The sequence below is a fragment of the Bemisia tabaci genome, chromosome 1, assembly GCF_918797505.1.
Source record: "Bemisia tabaci chromosome 1, PGI_BMITA_v3".
Taxonomy (NCBI): domain Eukaryota; kingdom Metazoa; phylum Arthropoda; class Insecta; order Hemiptera; family Aleyrodidae; genus Bemisia; species Bemisia tabaci.
The window spans coordinates 82253822-82276006 of NC_092793.1; the positions used below are offsets into that span (position 1 = coordinate 82253822).

At 36.9% G+C, this 22185-nt stretch overlaps 1 protein-coding gene across 1 annotated transcript in view; it reads left to right on the top strand.

Moving 5' to 3' along the window:
- The window catches only part of sima (HIF-1 transcription factor component sima), a 163990-nt gene extending 143174 nt beyond the window's left edge, over positions 1–20816 (top strand). The window contains 5 exon segments of the mRNA XM_019061382.2: positions 6469–6716; positions 7443–7714; positions 9356–9492; positions 10317–10540; positions 17869–20816. Coding sequence (XP_018916927.2) covers positions 6469–6716; positions 7443–7714; positions 9356–9492; positions 10317–10540; positions 17869–18045 — 1058 coding nt within the window. The 3' untranslated portion in view covers positions 18046–20816.
- Positions 20817–22185: the final 1369 nt, after the last annotated feature.

The window sequence follows — 22185 nt, forward strand, 5'->3', positions numbered from 1 at the left end:
AAAACCCGATTACCCGTTCATAGTTCCTATTTTACTTGCTAAAAACTGTAAATTTAAGACAAAAATTACCATCTAAATTTCATAGTTTTTCACGATTTCCGCAATTTTATTGCAAAAGATCAAGTTGCACAATCTTAGCATCATTGCAATGCTAGTGGTTCCTTTTTGCAAAATGCAATCCATATGGCTGCCGTGATAGCGAAGAGAGCCGAAAGTGCAAAAATGAAGTTCTGAGAAAACGGGCTCAGAAGCTTCTGGCAAGATCATTTTATTGAAAGAAGCCTCCGTTCTTTGTCAAATTGCCACTAATCGTCCGGAAGACTCCTAGAAATCGTATGGATGATTAAAAATCGACTGATTTTATTTCCATTACATAAAAAAGGGTATTTTTCATTTTCATGCGAGGTTATTGTTAGGCAAGACAGCCGTAAGTGCTATCTTCTGCAAGCTTTCGTGGTTGCGTTTTGGACGCACAACAAACACATTTTCAGGTTAGAAATTGGCAGAAGAGGGCGGCACCTTACTGGAAAGCACTGTTTTCATTAGCTCTCATGCATCTATGGCTGTCTTGAAAAAGAACTGTGTCATTTTTTTTGCGTGCGCTTACGGCTTTTACATACGTCTCGTTTTCATTAAATTAGGATGAATTTTGCTGTTTTAGCTGTCTCAGTAATTTCATCTAAAAGAGTTTAGACGAATTTTGAAGTAAACTCGATTTCAAAAATTTTGCACTCACGGCTCTCTTCGCTTTCACGGCAGATGGGGTGTGCTCGTCGAAGCTGCATAAGAAACAATGTGATCAGTGGGCGCGATTCCTTTTGAAGAATTGGGAAAGAGGAATTTAATTCAGCAAAGAGAACTATGTGCCAACTGAATGCAGGACATTGAGCCGCGGGCATGACACGAGAGCATTGTGGACGGGGCTTCTGTGGCAAAGCGCACTACGAGGAGCCGCATCCATTTCCGTTGACGTCACTGGCGCTTTATTATTCTCGTTCACTCTTACGGCCGGAGAACTGACGAGCACATCCCATATTCCTCACCTGCACATCTGTTTGATAGAAATACGTCCAACTAACCAACATTTTGTCGTAATTAAGGTCGAGGTTAAGGTGATTCCATGTGATCCAGGGACGAGATCACCACTACATGGCGCTGCTATGCGGTTTGTGTCTTTGAAAAGCAGTAATTATCGTTGCAATCGTTGCATACAAGTTAACGCGAGAAACTAATCCATAACGTGTAGCAGCACTAATACTGAGTAGAATGACATCTTTGTTAAGATTCATTGTAAGTAAAATACCTGAAACTACGATAACGGACTTCGTCCATTGACTCAATGTGTAAGAGAGAGCTGTCAACACTACTAGCACAAGGTCACGGAAATTCACGCGAAAGTCAAGTTTCGTAAACCTATCTCCAATGGACAAGGCCTTCCATTCATAAGAATGAACGAAAAAATTATGAAAGAACAAACACATTTGGTTTAATGATTTTAACTTCCGCACCGACCGCACCGTGTTTGGTGCAATGCGTGAAGTATTCACGCAGTCTTGTAGGCGCTATGCGTTTCACGCTGACCGCACTGTGTTTGGCGCAATGCGTGAGGTATTCATGCATTCTTGTAGGCGCTATCCGTTTCACGCTGTCCGCAATGACCACACTGTGTTTGATGCAATGCGTGAAGTATTCGTGCAGTCTTGTAGGCGCTAATATGCGTTACCTGCCGATCGCCGCGCCGAGGGATTCTCCTTTTCATCTCGAGTCCTCATCATCATTCCTCCCTAAGTCGCGCCGCTCCAGGCCAAATTGTGTGTGTGGTTTCTCTCTTAACTCGACTAATTAAAGGTGCTGTTTCTTGTATCACTGAAAGACGACAAAATTGAAAATTACTATACTCTCAGGAAATGAGAGATTTTATCACCTTTTCTTATTTGTAATTTTTTTCTGAATCCGATTTTTTCGTAGACCTGCATTTAAAAAAATTGCAAAATTTGCCGCCCCCTAGATTTGCCGCCATGGGCCGCGGCCCATGTGGCCACCCCCTTAATCCGGCCCTGGCTCCCAGTATTGGGAGGAAAACAATAGTACATCAGTTCCACAGGAGGCTTTCCGCTTGCCCCGATCCCTCAGAGTGACCTACGGTTTGGGTCGATTTAACACAAAATTGTGTTGAGCAACCAAGTCCCTCGGGTCGATTTAACACAAAATTGTGTTGAGCAACCAAGTCCCTCGGGTCGATTTAACACAAAATTGTGTTGAGCAACCAAGTCCCTCGGGTCGATTTAACACAAAATTGTGTTGAGCAACCAAGTCCCTCGGGTTGATCTAACACAAAAAAGCATGATACCGAGTGATACCAAACCGTTTGCAGCATGCATCTTCAGTTTTTCGGCATTGCGTTCTCCGTACCATCCATGTCGACGGTGAAACTCCGAAACCACGTATCCCAGTTCGCGACGTTGCTGACTTCTTGTCACACTTTACACTTTACCTCGAGAACTACTCAACGTCAATTCTAAGAAACCTCCGTAACTTTTCTCCTCTGTGCGAAGTAAATTCTGAAAAAGCTTCAAAGAATGATGTTGATTTTTCCTCTTTCAAAAAATAAAGAAGGAGCAAAGATTTCGAAACTCCGCAGCGGAAAAAAAGTGAAGTTGATTTAACATTCTGGATGTAAAAAAATTGTGCGAGAACTTTAAAAATGCTGAATTATCCGCCACTGCAGTTAGATTTACATCTTGGCATTGCTAAAGTAACTGCTGTACCAGCATTTTTTAAGTTCTCGCACATTTTTTTAAACATCCAAAATGTTAAATCAACTTTATTTTTTTCCTGTGCGCAAACGAGATACGTGGTTTGGGAATTTCAGTGTCGACGTATCGTTGGCAAATAATCAAATTAGGTATATTCTCAAATGCGTAAGCAAACAGTCAAACCTTTGTACTCAGATTGAAATTCTGATTATTTTCCTAATTTTCGACAAAATGGTTCATTGCTCACTGAATGAAAGATTCTCTGCAAAAGTGTTCATCAGAGGAAGGTATTTTACGCGATCTTTAGTTCCTAAACTAGCAATTATCTTGAAATTTGCACAGTGCCATTAAACATAAAATTTTTAACATCCTATATTTTGAATCCAAAAATTCATTTTTCGACATAATTTATTTTTAAATTTAAATTTGGAACCTGATTGCTTTTTCCCCCTGGAATATTTTTGATAGTCAGCTTATAGTTGCATTCCAAGTTATAATTTGGGAGTCAAAATAGGGCCTCGTCAAGCAAGCGGTCGGAGCCGAAGTCGACGTCTAGGCATCGGATCGGCTTTGTGCGCAGTTTGCGTCATTAATGGGCAGTGCTTCAGCTCGGAACCCTGGCGAGACGAATCTATGCAGCGTTGTCTAATATAACTGTTTGGTCAGGTTTCATGTCCCTTCCGCGAAAGCGCCAAAATCGCTCAAGGGTCCCGTAAGTAATCCTCGGTAACAGCATGTACAAGGGCTTCCTAGTCTTCCTCTATTAGACGAAACAATGAACGGTAAAGTGGACCTCACTGAAAAAAGTCAAGAGTCGTCGTCCTCACATTGCTCGCAGTAGATTTCGGGTCTTACCTCCTTTTTAAGTCTGATAGTTAGAATGCTACCACGAAATTAACGTGGTACTACAACTTAAAGAGTAGGTAAGACCTGAAATTCACTTTGAGCACGGTTCTTTTTTTCATTGCGTTGACGAAGATTGAGCCAGAACGTTTAACTGTAGTTGTCGTTTGTAAAATGGGGTAGAAAACTACGAATGAATTGGAGAGTTAGAGATCCATGATGAAACAAATTGCACCCTGAAACCCCTCAAAATGGAGTTCTTGCATTTGTTGGGGATTAGCGATTTGAGTACTTTTTCTCGTGTTAAATTTCGCGAGAAACTAGATGGTGGCATTGGTTTTCTCTGAAATTAACTCCCAAGCTCCAAAAAAGCCATCGAAGTTCAGGCCATGCATAATGAAGGGAATATCCCGGGCAACGTTAAGAGTCTACCTTTATATCTAGATCAACTTTCCATACAGATAGGGAGAAAATGCATTAGCAGGGTTGCCACTTTGCTTGGGGACTCCAAAGTTGGAACTTAGGCAACCCTGCTAATGTATTTTCACCTTATCCAATATGAAAAATTGAACTAGATATATAGATGTAGACTCTCAACGTAGCCTGGGATATCCTCTCCATTTCGGCCTGAACTTCGAGAGCATTATTTTGAGCTTGGGAGTTGATTTCAGAGAAAACCAATGGCACCATCTTCTTTCTCGCGAATCTTTTTCGGATGAAGAAGTTCTCAAAAGGCAGATCCCTAACGCATACAAGGTCTCCATTGATAATGTGACGAAATTAACATCGAAAAGTGGAGTTGTAGTCTATTTCTTAATTTCATGTATGACTGCTTGTTCCACTGTTCGGCGTTGCAATCATTGAAATGGGCGTTCGGGAAGCTCGCATCATGCTAACAAGAGACGAGAATAAATTAGAGAGGGATATCGGTGCACCGTCACAGGCGCTTGACAAGAGCAGTCGCTAACGTTGGTCCCCCTTTTTTAAACGAATACATTTTCCTCCCTAATAATTTTATCGTGTCAATCACGGAGTGGCCAAAGCTTGGCCTTTTAAAGAGTTTATCTAGTATTTAGAAATTTTCGACGACCGCGAAAAACCATTTTTATCTCTTTATTTTCTTCTCTTCTTTTCAGAGTCCACACCTCCTAATAAGTTGACGCTTTTGTTAAGTGCGACAAAAATCTGTCTCCTTCATTGCAAGAGTGAGAGTAAGTGCGGAAAGTCACGGCAGGCGGATCTTTTGTCTCTTTTTACCAGTGCATGCGTAAACTTATTTGGCGTGGACCGTGGACTCTAAGCAGGGCCGAACAGCTAGCACCCATGCACCGAGGAGCTTAGCCTAAGCGCCCAGCGTGAATCGAGACCTTCCGTGAGCTAGCACGAAAGCATTGCTCTCAGCTAAATGTCAAGGGTTATTCCCTCAGAATATTTTGCCTGACGAATTAGTAAATAATCCGCGGGAATGATAATAGCCTGTGGTGATGTGTCAGTGGTTCATACATTCGAACTTTTCCGACCCCTCGCATGCAAAAATGTTGACATGGATACCGGCCAAATTGAGACTTTAAGATTCCAACTTCCAAGGAAAGGCTCTGTGAGCCTTCAGAGGAAAAGCTCCGAGTCAGCTACAATCACTGCTCAACCAGTCCTCAGCATCCCAAAGACTGGTTGTATACCTACTTCGGCAGCTTGGCATCAAGTGAGACCAAGTATAAAAATTTACCTCATCTTCAGATCGTTTTCTGCTATAATAAAGAATCGATTATTAAGGTGTTCGTCGCAAACACCCTGTATATCGATCCTTTTTCGTTGGTTTAAATGGTAGATCATTCGATGTATCGCAAAGCACGCCACGCCACTGGTTACTCGGTGTAATCCTTCGTATCCCTCTCATACTGATCCGTACCGTGGACTCAACTCTGTTGAATGCGTTGCGTGGTACTTACGCTAGTGACTCTAAAAGTAAAAGCCGAAATACTCTAGGGACTTGGAAAAATCATGTAATTTGGCAACATTACGTTCATGAATGGGATGGAGTCAAGCTGTTGTTGTCAGATTGCAGCAGTGTGCTTGTATAATTTAACGTTTATTGGGTAATTTACGATTCAACACTGTTGCACTCATATAACTCGGGAGGTCAGTAATGGATCATTGCCAATTCAATAGCACCGCATGATGCAAATCGCCCGGTCTCGCAGCACCGCAGCAAGGTATTTCATGTGATCTCTGTCGGCACCTGAAAGTAAGCAGTAAGCCTTTCAAATTTCAATCCTCGCGGCAGGATTGCGGTAATATTTTTATGCAAAATTTCGTCTCGATATTTCATTAAATTTCAGTCTAAGGAGCATAAAATGTTAGTTTTAAAAGCTCATTTTAACTTCTAGCCGTTCCACTCACCCCCCCCCCCCTCCAAAAAAATAAAAATGCAGAAATGGTACCAATCGTATAGCTTAAATCATGAAACTATGTCTGACTCTCTTCTGGTCCAGCCAGATAGGTAGCTCTCAGGGAGAAAAATTAAAGAATTTTGAAAAATTTCGATCTGATCGTGAGTCTTCAAGGCAGGGGAAGTCAATTTCAGTGAAAAATTGTTGGTGCTGTTTCGGGTTCACCATGCAATTTCTAATTTATCCTGTTATATTGGTTTTACAATTGCTCTGTAAACAGAGCTATGGTTTCTCAAAATAAATAACGTGTGACCATGCCTACCTTAGGATTTTTTAGACTTGGAATATGCTCAACTGAATTCTCTAAAAGCTAATTTTGATTATTCACGAATGCGGTGAGTTTTAAGTGTTTTTCGTTCATTCTCTTCATACATTTTTATTTTATATCTAAATTAACCCTAAATGAAATTGTGTTGCAGTGCTGAAAGATGAGCCAGAGGATCTTACGCATTTAGCACCAACAGCTGGAGATGTTTGCGTACCATTAGACACTCCGCGCTTCCTTGACTCCATGCTCGATGACTTCATCCTCTCGGACTCATATTGTCCTCTGCTCAGTGAGGCCACTACTGATAGCATCACCAAGGACATGTCTCCTTCGGACTCTTTCTTCTCCTACCGGGATGCTCTTTCGTCCTCCAGATCTTTGTCACCCTCTCTCACTCAGGTGAGCATGCTAGTCCACTAATAACAAAAAATATTTGGTTAAAAAAAATAAATTAAAATAATCAAAATGTTTAGTAAAGGGAGGTTGGTCTCGAAGCACTGCATTTGCCTGTGTAGCTGAAAGCAACTATCGAAGGAGGGGCCCGGAGGACAAGGTGCGTAAGTGCAGTTTTTGCTATCTCGAGAAGTACAAGTTTGAAGTTTCGAAATCACATGGATCCTTATGGTGGAAAGAAAGTTCAAACTGACTTTTTGATACTTAATATTTGGAATTTGGGAGCGAATTTTTCACAACATCGGCATTAAGGCTAGTTTTACTTGCAATCATTACTTTCTAAATTTTTTCAAAAACTGCTTTCATGTGCCTTGTCCTCCAAGCCCCTCAAAAGATGCACCAAAAATCAATAGTTTCCCTATATTCTATTACCTCGAGTGACATCCCTACCTGAATTTTTAGCCTCTATCCTCCTGTCATAGCTGTGTCAATTATTTTTTATCTGTTTCATAAAAATGAAACAAAGAACATGTAAAAAAGTTAAGACTTTTCGCTGTCTTTCTTCATTCAGACCCCTTTCTAAAATCTGTGATACTGTGAGTGAGCATGTTACTAATTTGACAGCCTTCAGAAGAGCTTCTGTGCACTTAGCCCCATAGTACCTGCTTGTTTCTGATGATAACTCTCTACATCTCATTTTTTATTGTATAAAAATCTTGATTTTTGTTACAGAGCCCTGAGGACGGAAGTATACCCTCTCTTGGCACTGATTCGCCGCCCCTAGAAGACTCTACCATAAATTCGTTATTGGGCCTAGACCTAGATTCGAACGAGCTTAGTATGAGAGCTCCATACATTCCTAATAATGATCTTCCATTGTTACTTTCTGCTGACTTAATGTGGGGTGCAAACAGTACAAGTAATACTTCAAATAGCAGTAGCAGCAGCAGTCTTAGTAGAAACAGTTATAACGCTAGTAATAATAATCACAATTCTAATATGTGGTAAGTCATGCTTTCATTATTTCAATGTTTCAAAGCCTTTCTTATTTTCTCTATTATGAAGTCAAAGTGTCCAAGCGAGAGAGAGAGTCTGTTCGTGGTCTTACAGATTTCTTTCAACTCAAAGTGGATAAGCATGTTTTTTTTGTGGGAATTGTATCTTCTTTAATAGTCTACTCAGTTTGTAAGTTTGAATCAAGAGCTGAAAAATTTAATCTTTTTAAGATGACGCTCACATTACAAAGAAAAGAACAACAATTTTTTAGGGATGACCTGTGATCCAAAGTATTTGGTAACAATGTTATAAACATCTCAGGAACAATATATTTATCAAATTTGAGTAACAAAAAGAAAGTGCAAATGAACGGCTTTATTAATGGATGAGAAATTAAGTATAATCTGCCAACAGAACTACTTACTCTCTGCAAACATCAAAAATGATTCATCCACAACCTTCGAATCTTGAGATGTGGCTAGACTTTTAGTGACTGTTACGTCATGGAAGATTCTGCATGTTCAGAAAATTGGAATCAATTTTTTAGTCGCTTTTTGATCTTGAAAAATATAAAGGAACAGAAAGAAAAACTTCATAGTCCTTTTAATCTTTTAGAGTGTAAATCAAAGGATTTGGCTCCTGAAAGTACATATTATATATGATTGAAAATTAATCAAACAATTCTGGGACAAACTTTCTTGGTGATTTTGTATGAAGCTCCATGCATTCTCTCATGTCTGACAAAACCAACATTAATTTTTTTAATTAAAATCTCTCTAAGAAAAATTATCACCAATCCTATCCGTAACAAAATTAAGTTACTATTTGTTTTGGATAAATCAGGTATTTTTACACATAGAAGTTATAATTAATCCCCCCCCCCTCCGTCTTCATATTCTCTTATCTACTAATTTTTAGTTGAAATCATTCAATAGGTTGAAAAACTGTAAAAGTCAAGGAAAGTTTCTATCTCATATGTCACATCTGGGGAAAAGTATTACAATCATCAAGTATGGCAACAGCTGAAAGTGATGAAACTGCTTTCTTTGTTTTTTTTGGCTATGTTAAACTTCATCAAGTTAGAATACAAGCTTGCAACACGACACGGCAAGCATGAGATATAATTAAAACTAATTAGAACTGCCTCTGCGCTCTCAGAATCTTCTTATAATAAGGATGATAAGAGTCAAAGCCCATAGTGAAAATTATTTGTCTTTGAAACCATCATTTCACCATAATAAGCAAATTTACTTCACACCTTGCTGTTGAACTTCATCTCAACAACATTTCTAGCCATTGCAAGAAAGCTTTTAGTGCTGCCTGTAGAATGAAACCGTGGGTGCTAGAGATATTCTTCTTGGGCAAAGACGTTTTATTCGATGAATCTAAATTATGAATTCTTAGAAAATGTTACCTCAACGCAGAACAAATTAATGCTCACTTTTTTCTATTGCCATACCTTTCTGCCCGACCTATCCGATACAATCCATCCACAAGGTAGTTACACTCCAAAGTATAGTCCACTCCCTATTGTTAGTGCAGGGTTACAATGTTAAAAATATAACTATTGCTACAAAAATATTTACATTGAGTGCAAAACTGGGAATATTATCTTTTGAAGTATCATAAATAAATTCAAATCTCTCCAGGTCACCGCCAGGATCTCCTATACCATCACTCTCATCACCAGACCCCAACTCAAGTTTAGCAAGGCTTCTTCGCACTGATAGTGGAGGAGGAAGCCCTTTGAGCGAACTACTCAGGCAGCGTTATGCTAATAAGAAAGGTAATACAGCCCAATTACATTTCCCAACTAATGATTCCTATCTTTCTTGCAACTAAAGTCTTTCATTGCCAATTCTCTTAGAACTGGCATCTGGTAAGTTTGCAGTTGTTTACTTTTGACTGTCATGGGTAGTAAAGCAATTAGACTACATTTTACAATTGGACGTATTTCTATCAAACAGAACTATGTGCAGGGGGAAAGATGGGGTGCGCTCGTTAGTACTCGGGCCATAAGAATGAATGGGAAATGTAAAGCGCCAGTGACGAAGCCGCCATCGCGCCTTGTCCACCCGCCACTGAACTCATGAGCCCTGTCCACAAGGCTCTAGGTACATGCCCACGGCTCATGGGTGCCGCACTTAGTTGGCTCACAGTTCCGTTTGCTGAATTGGAGAAGCTGGATTTCACGTTCTGTCAAACGGAACTATGTGCACAGTGTATGAGCCGTGGGCATGTATCTGGAGCCTTTTGGACAGGGCTCATGAGTTCAACAGCGGGTGGAAGAGGCGCGACGGCGGCTTCGTCACTGGCGCTTTATATTTCCCATTCATTCTTATGGCCCGGGGACTGACGAGCGATGCCTTTCTGCCTTGCGATGCCTTTTCTGATGCCAGTTCTAATGCTCTTGGAGTTGTAATGATTACATCATAGATATAATTTTTCAATCATTAAACGTTTGAGCTTATGCAAAATTTTCATTTATAAAATGTGTTTCGAACATTGGAGCATACCCTCTATAGAAATAAAAGAATCAGGAGTATTTTGAATTTTGTTTTAATTAACGAGTCCTGACGTCAATGACATTAAGTGTTGGTCTGTTTTTAGGAGATAATATCAAAATGAAATTTGAAGGTGTTCGTTTACCAGATGTGGCAGGGAGCAAACGCATTGGAGGACCTCCGAACGATGGGCCTTGGGGCAAAACAAACTGGAAGCGGAGCAGAACCCAGTCACCAATGGCACGCCCACGCATTATTGAAGGCGGAGGCGGTGGTGGAGGTGGAGGAGGAGGCTCAGTTCTGATGAACCTCCTCGTCAGCGGCTGCGATGTGAGTGCCGGATATGTCTGCATCAGTAATTCTCGGAATAAGCAAAAAACAACCACACCTCCTTCCAATACTGTCTCTTACAGATCTCGATATATATAATCTTTTCAGCTTTTGCTCAGGGGATTGAAAACGCACCATCTTCAAAAAAAAACCAGCTCTGAAGACCTTAACATGGGTTTGATGATCTTGATACAGTCTGTTCTTTCCTGTTCATTTTCAGTAAGTAAATGAGCAAACTAGGGGCCTTTACATGCTTTTTGTAGAGTTTCAGCAATCTTTTCTTGGGGGTCATTTAAGCTCACAATTCAAAGAAGACTAATTATATCAGTCTAAAAGATGGATACGGAGTTTTGCAATCAAAAACATTTCTACAATAATATTCTACATTGAGCAGTGTCTGGCTATCATTCAGGGTACTTTTGGACAGTCGCCGTTCAATTTTTTTTTCCAGTATCATTGCCAGGGAGCTGGAGCATACAATATCTCCTCTTCTTCGGTCGTATAAAGATACCTGTGTCCTCAAAGTCAGTAAGTTCTGCATTGGCTACTTTCTCTGGCATGATAGTAGCTTAAACCAAGTGCCAGAACTAAACTCAATACCTCTGTAGGCATTTTTGAATTGTGTCACCCCACTATCACCGCTAATTTTCAGCAAGATGTCTGCCTCAGTCAAACTGCTCCACTCTGATCATCTTAAAGTATGCAGTGTGGTCCAAAAAGTAGCTAGGTGCCTTTGATTCAGGAACGGCCCCCCGGAGTTTCAGCTCAATAGTTCGATCAACAAAAAAGTTATTGGGGTTGTCCAGGACTTTTTAACCGCACTGAATGTTACTTAATACTAGGACTTTCCTCAGACTGAGGCTGAGAACAGAGTTATAATTCCACCTTGTTTTGTTTACAAATTTTCTAAATGTTAATGTCTCTAAATCATTCTTGACTTGAATTATTCTTTGTCAAAAGAAAAAAATTTATTTAGGAAGGATGCATTTTCTATTCCTAAAAGTTAATTAGAATTTTTATGAATTTTAAGGACAATGTCAAGAAGACATCAACAATTGAGTGAACACATGAGTCATTCATTCTCTTTTTTGTGTTTGCTTGGGTTTGCATAGCAGCGGAGAGATATTGCCGAGGATGCAATGGGAATGGATTTAATGTGGATATTTATTTATTCAAAGTTTTTTCCCTTTCATGTGTTACTTTTGCACTCTCTACATATTTTAAGACCCAAAAATGTAAGCAAGTATTTCAGTTCATCAAACATTTGAAGGAAACTGAATCCCCTAAAATATAATTTCTAAATTCTAATCTCTCTGAATGAGCTTGGACATAGCTGTCATTGAGAAATTTTAAATATTTGGCCATCAACTCCAATATATTTCAAGGTCTAATTTTCTTCCCTCTCTCATTTTTTATTTTTATTTTTTTACTTTCCCTTTACTTTTGAAACTTAAATTCAAACAAGCAGGTCAAATAACCTCGTATGGTGGGTCCATTTCTTTCAATTAAGAAATGAATTTTTGTTTTTCGAAAAAAGAAGGGAAAAAATTTAAGATTTTGCTACATACTAGGCCTTTGTCAAGAAGAAAATTAGTTGAAGACCTCTTTATAGCAATAAATCGGGTGGTTATTGGTACAATATCCCTCCTGTGTCAACGAACTTTTTCCAAGAAGTTGCTGCCTCACTTTTTCTCTCTCCATTTTATGAGTACAATGATCAGCTTTCTTTTGACAACTTCACTTTGACACTTTCTTTTGACACTTTGTTCCTGATACATCCCTGCTTTGATTCAAAAGAATGGCGCAATATCTGAGCTGATTTAATTAAACCCTACAATTTTTACACAAAAAGACACGAGACACAAAAAGAATACTTTAATTCCCATGATTATAGATCACTTGGAAATTTGCTGTACCTTTTAAAACTATAAGCAGTTGTTTCAGCAGGTTCTCTGCCTGTCTTATTCGGTATTTTTTTATGGCAGTTTTCAGACCCAAAGAAAATACTGAAGAAAGCTAGTGTAGGACCTGCCAAAACAATTGTGTGTAGTTTTAAGAAGGTAAAAAAAAAGTTTTGAGCTTTTAATAATCATGATGGTCTAAATTTTTCAATCAGAAAATAATTTAAAATATAAATTGAAGAGGAGGTACTGTTTCGGTGTTGAACCTGAGCTATTAATTCAAATGGGAAAAAAAGCCAAAGGAAAAACAGAACGAAACTCTTACTGCAACCAATGATGAACTTGCAGTGAGATTATGTTTGGAATAACGAAACGGGACTTGCCAGTTTCTTTGACTCTGTTCTTAGCGGAAGAGAATGAGTGCTTATCATCTCTTTCAGTATGCCCGCAAAAAATGTCTACAGATCTTTAATTAAGCTGTTATTCTGTATATTGTTGTGCAATGAAATTACTTATCTATATCATTATGTGTATAAAGTACAAACATGAGGCCAGAGCATTGTTTTTTTTATTTGTATGGAGTCTTTTTGAATCCCCATGCCTGTTGGGTCCGGTGCATGACTAGCCTTGGTCGTGCCACAGTAATTTATTTTTATTAGTACACCTAACTTTTATACTGCATATGTGCTATTTTATGTGTTCAAATTGTCCATTATAAAACCTCGTTACATATTAATTGTTCTACATAAACTTTTTGAAGAATTTTGTGAGAAATTCATAAAAAAGTATGAATTATAGTTTCATTAAACTTTGTGTTTTATTTTCTTCTTACCTTCTCTCTTGCTTCTTTTCTTCTTCCATACATCTGTTGACCCCACTGAATTTTGATTTCTCACATATAAGAGCATCATAAAATTTAAAGTACACGTCATCTTTCTATAAAATAAATATTAAAATTTGAAAAATTTATGCCTGAGAAAAAAAGTGATTTGTAATTACATCAGCTAAGCGAGAACTGCTATTGTCCTATTTTTCATATTTTAAGCTTTGTTGGTATCTACGATTTTTGGAGACTCGGAAATTAGAATTTGGGAGGTTTTGTGGTGGGAGAGTTTAGAGGTTAGCTTTTGGATACTAATTAATCTTGTGATTATAAAACTTGAGCAGTTTTTTGCAGTTCCCTCAAAATTAGGAATAATGAACATAGGCAGTTTTTGTACAAGGCAATTCAATCGAAAAGAATCCTGGGATAAAACCTCAAATCATCTCCTCACAGGCATTATAAATCAAAGGTACCTAATGAGTCTGAAGATGATTCAGAAATTTCCTCAAAATTTATCCTCTTATGATCAATCTCCTTCACTATCAAGTCTGTCGATTCTTCACTCATTGCGGAAATTGACTGATTTGCAACTCATTAAAATTCCTCAGTGCTTTTTCCTCTCATTTTTCTTGCATTCTGCGGCATCTCTTTCTCTTCTTTCATTTGTTCATTATAAATTTGTAGATTATTCAAATTTAGTTGATCTCATAGAATAGGGAGTTTATGCTGTTTCAAGGAACTATTTCTTTAGTTATCTTTGCTTCTTTCAAATTTGAGTATTAATTGAAATACAAACCATGTCAAATAGATAGATGATAAAACTGTTAAGTAGGTAAAAAATAAGTGAAAAAAAGCTTCAAATGAAGCCATCGTGCTCTCATTCAGCATTATTTTTCAAGTATGGCATCTCATTAGACATAGAACACTAGAATCAAGTTTTTCAATAGGCGCGTTCACAACTTCTTGGTTTAGTTAGATGCTATGACCGCCCTGCCTCAAGTGAAAGCAAACATGGAAGAATTTTATTTCTTGTCTAAGAGTCGGAAACAAAAGAATTTCCAGCTTTGCAGCTCCTTCACAACAATAAGGATGTGTCAAGGTTTTGATGGCCGAATTACTCTTTTCAACAATGACACTAAATGAATATGTACCTAACCAATTTCTGTAATTTGTTTACCACCTTCTGAAACTATCAGCATTATCTAAAACAAGATGCCTCATGAAATCATGTTAAGACAAACTGGAAAGTCAAGTGTGAAAGAACCCACCGTGTTGTACGAAGTATTGATTCGAGATATTCTCTGTAGTTGGGAGTAAGCTCCTGCTGTCTCCAAGCAGAAATTGGTTGCCTTTTTGAAATGCATTAAGCATTAGGAACGGCTGACGAAAAGTCTTACAGATTATGAATGAGTGGCAATTGTAACTGCACTTTTCTTGAGGAACATTGTCCGAAAGCAAGACAATCCAATTAAGTATAATCCAATCCTCCAATTACATCGAGAACAATAGTTTCAACTTGGATCTTTGCATGTGGAGAGTATATTTAATCCTCCTAGGAATATGACAGTAGTCTTCCAGCCAATAAGTCGAATAAATACACAATTGTCATCAACGGTCCTCTGAGCTCGTCAAGAAAATAATTTAAACCTCTTATTTTTCAAAGGGTAGCTTGACATCTTCAAATGCATGCAGTAGCAGTGAAAACTTACAAAAGCCCAACTTCCGTTCCACTCAGACAAGTGCCACATATTGTAATTTTTCTGGAAGCCTTTGGGAAGTATTGTTTAGTCATCTGATTGGTTTTGAATGGAACTAGATGATTTCTAGTGATTTAGAACTCATCAGTGAATCTTTATTATCTATTCAAGATCTTCCCACAGAAGTAAAAACAACTGAATTTCACCTGAAAGTCACGAGCTTTTTTGAAGCATCACCTTTCGATTTCCCTATACGTATGAAAAGAGAATCTTTTAACTCTGCTCTGTCACAGAAAATTACTTTATTCAGAAGTCATTACATGGAGTGAATTTTCACCTGTCGACAAGAAGTAAGCTAGATAAGGAAACAGTCTCAAGATAATGCCATAGTTTAAATTATTGAATTATGAATGACTTATTATGTTTGGTATTATGTGACTTGTCTACCCAGCGACCCTTTTTAGGCTCTGACTTATTTCTTCTGGTTTTCAATCTATGGAGAAGATACTACCTTTATTAAAAGTGTAAAACCCACGATCTCTCATTTCTGGAATAGTGAAAGAGACCTCCCATCTTTCCTCCATGTTTCATCTACTCTCTAAAGCTGTCTCCCCTTATGGATGCTCTTATATTTTTCCACCCTCCGATTCCTTTCACAAAGCAAATCATCCCGGTCCCTTTGGTTTATCAAGTTTTGAGTACTTATCGGACACATTAAAATATTCCCTGTTAAGTTCATGTTCAAAACCAGGTAGAAAATTACTCTTGTTTCTCATGTCATTTTTTTTTGCTTACCACAGCTTACTGTCAAGAAGATGGTGCGTTATCCTTTCCCTATTTGCAAAGAATAGTTATATTTATAGGTATATTTATTTTTTTCTTTTTTATTCTGTTTGAATTAACTCACCAAGAAAAGGTATGCACTGCAACTACAGTCTACGCCACAAAAAGTGGTGATTAAGAGGCAGACTCATTGGCTGCCTCAGGATGATGTTTAAGGGTCTAATCGTAGGTACATTGACTTATTCGCACAACCCACGGCTGCTGAAGCAATAGACCGGAAGCAGAAAACCTGAAACTACAGGCGGAACCGCTCATCTAGCCCCGCCCTTTGGGCCTAGAGTATAGTGCTTTCTGAAAAATATGTGTGTAGTTATCATACTAGTCCATAACACTTTAAGTAATCAAATGAAAATGAAGTTAACTACTCTCAGAGATCACATACCTGTGACTTGTTAGTAAATCTAAGTTGTTCATTAATTGATCTCCAGTAGATCCGATGGGATGGTGGGAAAAATTTGCCCTTGTAGAAGGAAGCAACTTATCTGTGGAAAGAAATAAATATTTGCTTTGATAGCAATTTAGTGCTAGGAAAAGTGATTTTTTTCCAATTATTAACTAATGAGAAACATACTATTTTATTTTTAGCTTCACTCTATGCCTTTGACAGCCCTTCTTATAAATCAAACAAATGTGAAACATAAATTCAGGGACTCAAATTCTAAAAATGTATTGCTTGATTTAAATTCATTCTATCAAAAAATGTTGAACATAGTGGGAAACTACCACTGACGTTCCTTCTCCCAAAGAACTTACGGGAATTTATTTACATTTCACAGTCTTCAAAAACTGATGATCCTTATGAAGTAGTTAATAGTCAAATTAAGCTGCTGAGTAAGTACATTTATGTTGGGGTTGATTGATGTTAATCACAGGGTTTCCAGCGGTCCGAAAAACCTGGAAACTCCGGAATTTATAGGGACCTGGAAAAGTCAGAAAATTCATTGGGTAAAGCAGGGAATTTCGCGAGCAGCGTTTAAAGAAAGTCAGAATAAATTAAAGTATGAAAATTTAAGTGGAAGTTTTTTTTTAATTGTCAAGTCAGGGAATTTGAAATTTTCAGTGTCAGGAAAAACCGAAAAAAGTCAGGAATTCGGAAAATAAAGAAATTATGGAAACCCTTTTCAACAATTTTTCTCTTCAAAGAGTCTTAGGTACATTGGTATGAATGGAATACCAACAAAAAATAATACTGGTTAACAATAATGACTTGTTACGATGCCTTATTCTATTTCTAAAGAAGGAGATAGTTGCTTTAGAGTAAAATTCAAGGTAAATGATGAATTCGTGATGTAGCACTTTAGAACAAAGCTAAACATTTTTTCTTCAGTAGGTATGCTCCTAGTAGCTGTCTGCCTCTGAGATTGAAGTAGGTATTAACTGCTTCATGTGGAAATAGGACAGTCTTTGTTTCATAAATTATAGAACTGAATGTGAGGCTTAGCCTTTTCTTTGGCCTGGAACGTTAAAGTTAGAGAGTACCACCAATTGAAGGAACTTTTTTCTTCTTTTTGTGGGCACTGGAAACAATATGAACGAATCTATGGTTCTTTCTAAACCAAGTTAAGATTTAAGCCTGATGATTTGTCACTCTTAATGCATTAATGTGAATATTATAGTCTCTGTATTTAGGTCATAAAGTAATATTTATTGTGATGTGTGTGAGAGACGGGTTTGTTTTTTAGGACTGAAGTCCAGAGGCTTAATGTTTTTCGCCATCAATAACATTATTTGTGGACTGCATCTCTCAATACCTACATTATACATTTTCTTTGATTTTAAAAAGGGTGGGAATAGTGAATAATGATAATAGCAGAGAACTGTTAGTAGTGCACAGAAATTTATGTGCCTCCTTGGTACCTAGTCTTGAGCAAGTAGAAGCTAAGTTTCCTCAATCGCATAACCACATCTGAATACAAATGTATAAATCAGGCATTTTTGAAAACTTGCTTGTGCGTTTTTGTTGTTCAACAACTAAATTTCAAGTAGTAGATCTTTGGGATATCCATAGTAATCTTATGCTTTTTAATTAACTTACTTATTGTGTTTGTCTTTGTATGATTCCAGGTAGCCCTCAAAAACGAGACTGAAAAACTAAGCCGAATGAAATCCTCGATAGAACCCGAGCCACCGAATAATTACCTCAGTTCAATGGGGCAGACCTCTAACCTGATGGCAGTAGATCCAAAGTTTGACAATCAGCTCAACTCGGAACTGATGAAAGTTTTACAATCAGCTTTGTAGTCTAAGACATAACTTCTGCTGAAAATTTTATATTTTTAATCCTCATAATTTTGTTTATTGTTCTGTTGGATGGTTAAAATAGAATGTTTACAGATAGATTAAAGTTTTATTCACAGTTACTGTAAAGTAGATTTTTGTTGATTTAAGCTGGTAATTCATGCAAAGCCCATAGTAGATCAAGCGTTGTCTCAATCTTGATGAATCTGTTGAAAAAGAATCGGAAGGCTGGAATTTTGAGTTCGTTTCCACGTTTTTTCTTCGAGCATTTATATCTTGCTCTATAATTGTTTGAAATTCTCTACACTTGTGTAAAGATTCATCTAAATAAACATGAAATGCCTAGACTTCCAGCTCAAAAATTATTTTTCAATCTTTAATCAAATCGCCTTTGCAGTGCACTTCAAAATATTCATAGATTCTTCAAACAGAATAGTCAATAGATTTTGAAAGATCAAATACACAAGGGCTGAATGGGAAGTAGGTAATGCACACTTTATCTCAAGAATGGTTTAAATAGTTTTCCAAAAACAAAAATGCAAGCAAATGAATGCTGATATAGTTACCTTTAAAATGGTGCATTAATTTTCAAAGTCGTCAAATCCGAATTCTATACAGTGTTGGCAAAGTTGCAAAAGTTTTTTCATGCTGTTTAAGTGAGTTATTCTAATGTTCTGCTTCTAAGCTGAGATTGTACAGCTTCTTTGGTTCTATCATATGTGACACTTAAAATGTTTCATCATTTATTAATCATAAGGAGCAAAGCACGAGCTTTGTGTAGGATGTGGTCATGTCTTAGACTTCAGTTACATCTCACAGGATCAAGAAAGCCTTCACAAAACTGGAACTTGAGACATTACCACACCGTACGCTCAGCTTGATCTTGCTACTTGCAATTTTTATTTGTTCCCAAATTTTAAATAGCATCTCAGAAGTCCTTAATGCGTCTCGGATGATGAAACCAAAGAGGCTGTGTGATCTTGGCTAGAGAGCAGAACAACAGAATACCTCGCTGATGGCATGAAAAATCTTGCTTAAAGCTGGCAATGTCGCCCCGATTCAAGAGGTGGTTTCCCTAAAAAAGTAATACAACGTTTTGAAGGTAATTATTTCTTGTTTCATTTCCCTCTAAGTTTTTGGAAAAGCTGTAACCATTCTTGGAAGTTTTACAAGCATTTATTACTTTCTTGTTAGTTCTCATAATTGGACTGACGAAGCCTCCTTCACACATGTGGTCTAAAGCCTATCTTTCATTGTTTGATTTGTCTTAGAGTAAGTCAAATTGCTTTGTAGATCAGACCACCCATCATATTATGAATTTAATATAATTTTCTTTCTGTCTCTAATTCATCCCACTAGTCTTGGGAGTCATATGAATTATTTACTGAGCCATGCTTGATCTCAGGAATTTTGGCATTCATCTCAATGGAGAATTTGCACACAAAAATTTTATTCCTTCCTCTGAAAGTGCTTTTTGAGCCATGCACGCAGCATTTTTTCCTAATGTTTTTGATTTGGAAAATTGTAAAAAAATATGTAAAAAAGTGAGAAAATTTACTGCCTCTAAATTTATAATTAGGCGATATTTTTCATTTACACACATGTATTCCAGCAGATTTAGGTCATTTTGTCATATCTTCTCTAATAATTATTTAATTTAGAAATCAGTAACATTCTCAAGAGTGCCAACTCCCTGATGGGTTGTGGGAGGACTAAGTTTTGTGGCGGTTTGGCGTTGCAGAGCGCCAAAGAGTGCCATGATAGCGACTCTTATGTATTTAGCATCCTCGTGCCCAATATTCTCAACAGTTTCCGCCTACAAATGAAATTCATCAAATTTCTGACATATGCGAATTCTCCACTGATTCAATGCTTCTAATTTTGTCACTTGAATAAAATGTATCAGTTTGCAAATTACAGTTAAAATTTTTTATGTCTCCCATGTACAAATGAAACTATAATGGAATTTTGGTTTATATAATGCAAATTTTATTATCCTTTGAACTCATATTTGTTTTCCCTAATTTGATTTTTTATTTTTATTTATTTTTATGTATTTACTTAAGTAATTTTATGCACTTAAATTTAAAGGGGAAAAAAATGTTGCCAATGCTCAATCACTTAGATTCCCACCCCGCAAAAATTTACGAGAATGCTGTCACAAAGTCACCGCCAAAATTAACATTGCAGCAACGTTTTCGCAACGTTTTTTTATGTTTGTAATCAAATGTAATGTTATTTTTGGTAGTTTCCGAGTGGGTTACCTTTGACATACAGTTTTTATATGCTGTCATTTCTTTCAAATGTCTTTGAGCAATGCATCTTTTCAGACTCAAAGTACAATTAATCCTGTTTTGAAGCTAAGTAAACTTTTGTATTTTATGAAATGACACAATAAAGCAGAACATTTCAATGACAAGCGCTTGAAATAATTAAAGCAGTTAGGTTAAATATCAGAATTGTACTCCTTGTCAAAAGTTTCTTTACTGTTTCTTACACACCTCTCTTTGTAACTCACCATAATTTTGTAGCCTACTGTCAAAGTTTTCTGAATTTTTGGTATTGATGTTGTTGGTATTTCCTTCCGTGAGTCTCCTCATTTTTCTGGAACAATTGGATCCTAATATCTTCGCATTTATGAATATTTTACCGATTACGTTTCAGACTTTTCCACTAAGGAAAGCCTACCATACAGATCATTGTAAATATTAGGATTAATGATAGAAGTCAGTTATCACAGGTTCAAATTTGTTTTAAGAATTTTTTTTTTTTTTTTTTAAAGAAAAAAAAAGACTGACATGATGTTATTGCAATGCTGTATTCGGTCCAATTGTTGTAGCTGTCTCATTCTAATGTAAGCAAATGTTTATTCCTCAAAGAGAGGGTGCTTCTCAGAAGAGTCTAATTGTTTTTTACCTAACCTATTCCACATCATATGATCAGTTTTTCCCTTTCAGATATTACAAATTTCAAACCTGCAACTTACCAAAAAAAAAAAAAATCTGCTTCAAAAATATATTTGCTAGGTAATCATGAAAAAACGTTTCTCAATTACTATGTCAATTTGACATATTTTATTTACTCTCTATCAAATTATTGTATTCTATACTTTTTCTCAGCTTTTCTTTGTATTCTTCCAATAATTCTTTCTTTACATTTATTTTGCTGTAAGTTTAAGTTTACTGGGTCAAATTCTAACTTTCAATCACTGTCAAATGTAAACAATTAATAGGTACCCTTTCCAAATACTTGAAATGTGAACAGTTAATTTTAAATTACTTACAGCAGAAAGGTTTCAGAAACATTATTAATTTCTTTTGCATAGTTGATGTATCAAAAGGAGAATATAAAAATGAACTAGGGTTATCCTCTAGAGGCTTTACACAGAAGTATCATCTGATCTCATCCTTGATATTTTAATTCGGAGCTTTTAAGAAGGAAAGGAAAACTATGAGTTGATATTGTCGTTGGTTTGTGAAATGAAAAAAAATAATTCTTAGACTGACAAAAATATCTTCAATATCCATCATTTTTCTCACTGTGGCTAGCTAAATTTTTTATTAAAATTTAAGGGTTATGTAAAAACAGTTCTTTGACCAACAAGAATGCAACTGAAAAAGCACATCTCTACATGGTCTCTTAGAAAATAACTTCAGTACATAATAAGAAAAGGAGCATAATAATTTTTGCCAAGATTTTTAGATGTACCATGCATGAGCACCTGTTTAGCTGCAAGATATGGCCTACAATTCTTAAGATGTGGCCAGACATTATTTTTTTTCGAGGTGCAACTGCAACTTAGATTTGTAAACGTGATGCTTGCTTTTGCCCTCAAATACGTATCTTCTTTAATTTTATGCATTTTTTTAATCAAACTTCTGTGGCGGGTATTTTAAGATCTGACTGCTGTGGCCAGTGACAGTGATCATTGCTGCAGTGGGGTTGTTGTCCTATGAATCTCTTTTAGAAATCTCCTCCAGAGCGGGGAACTTTTAACAGAGTTCGTCGTTGTTAAGTGGCCAGAATCAATGTTATATTTTTGCATTGTTTTTTATGTGCAAAATTACACATTATTGTAGAACTAATATTTAAAAAAGGTTTACTTAGTTTCCTTTTTATTATTCAATAAACCTATATTCCTAA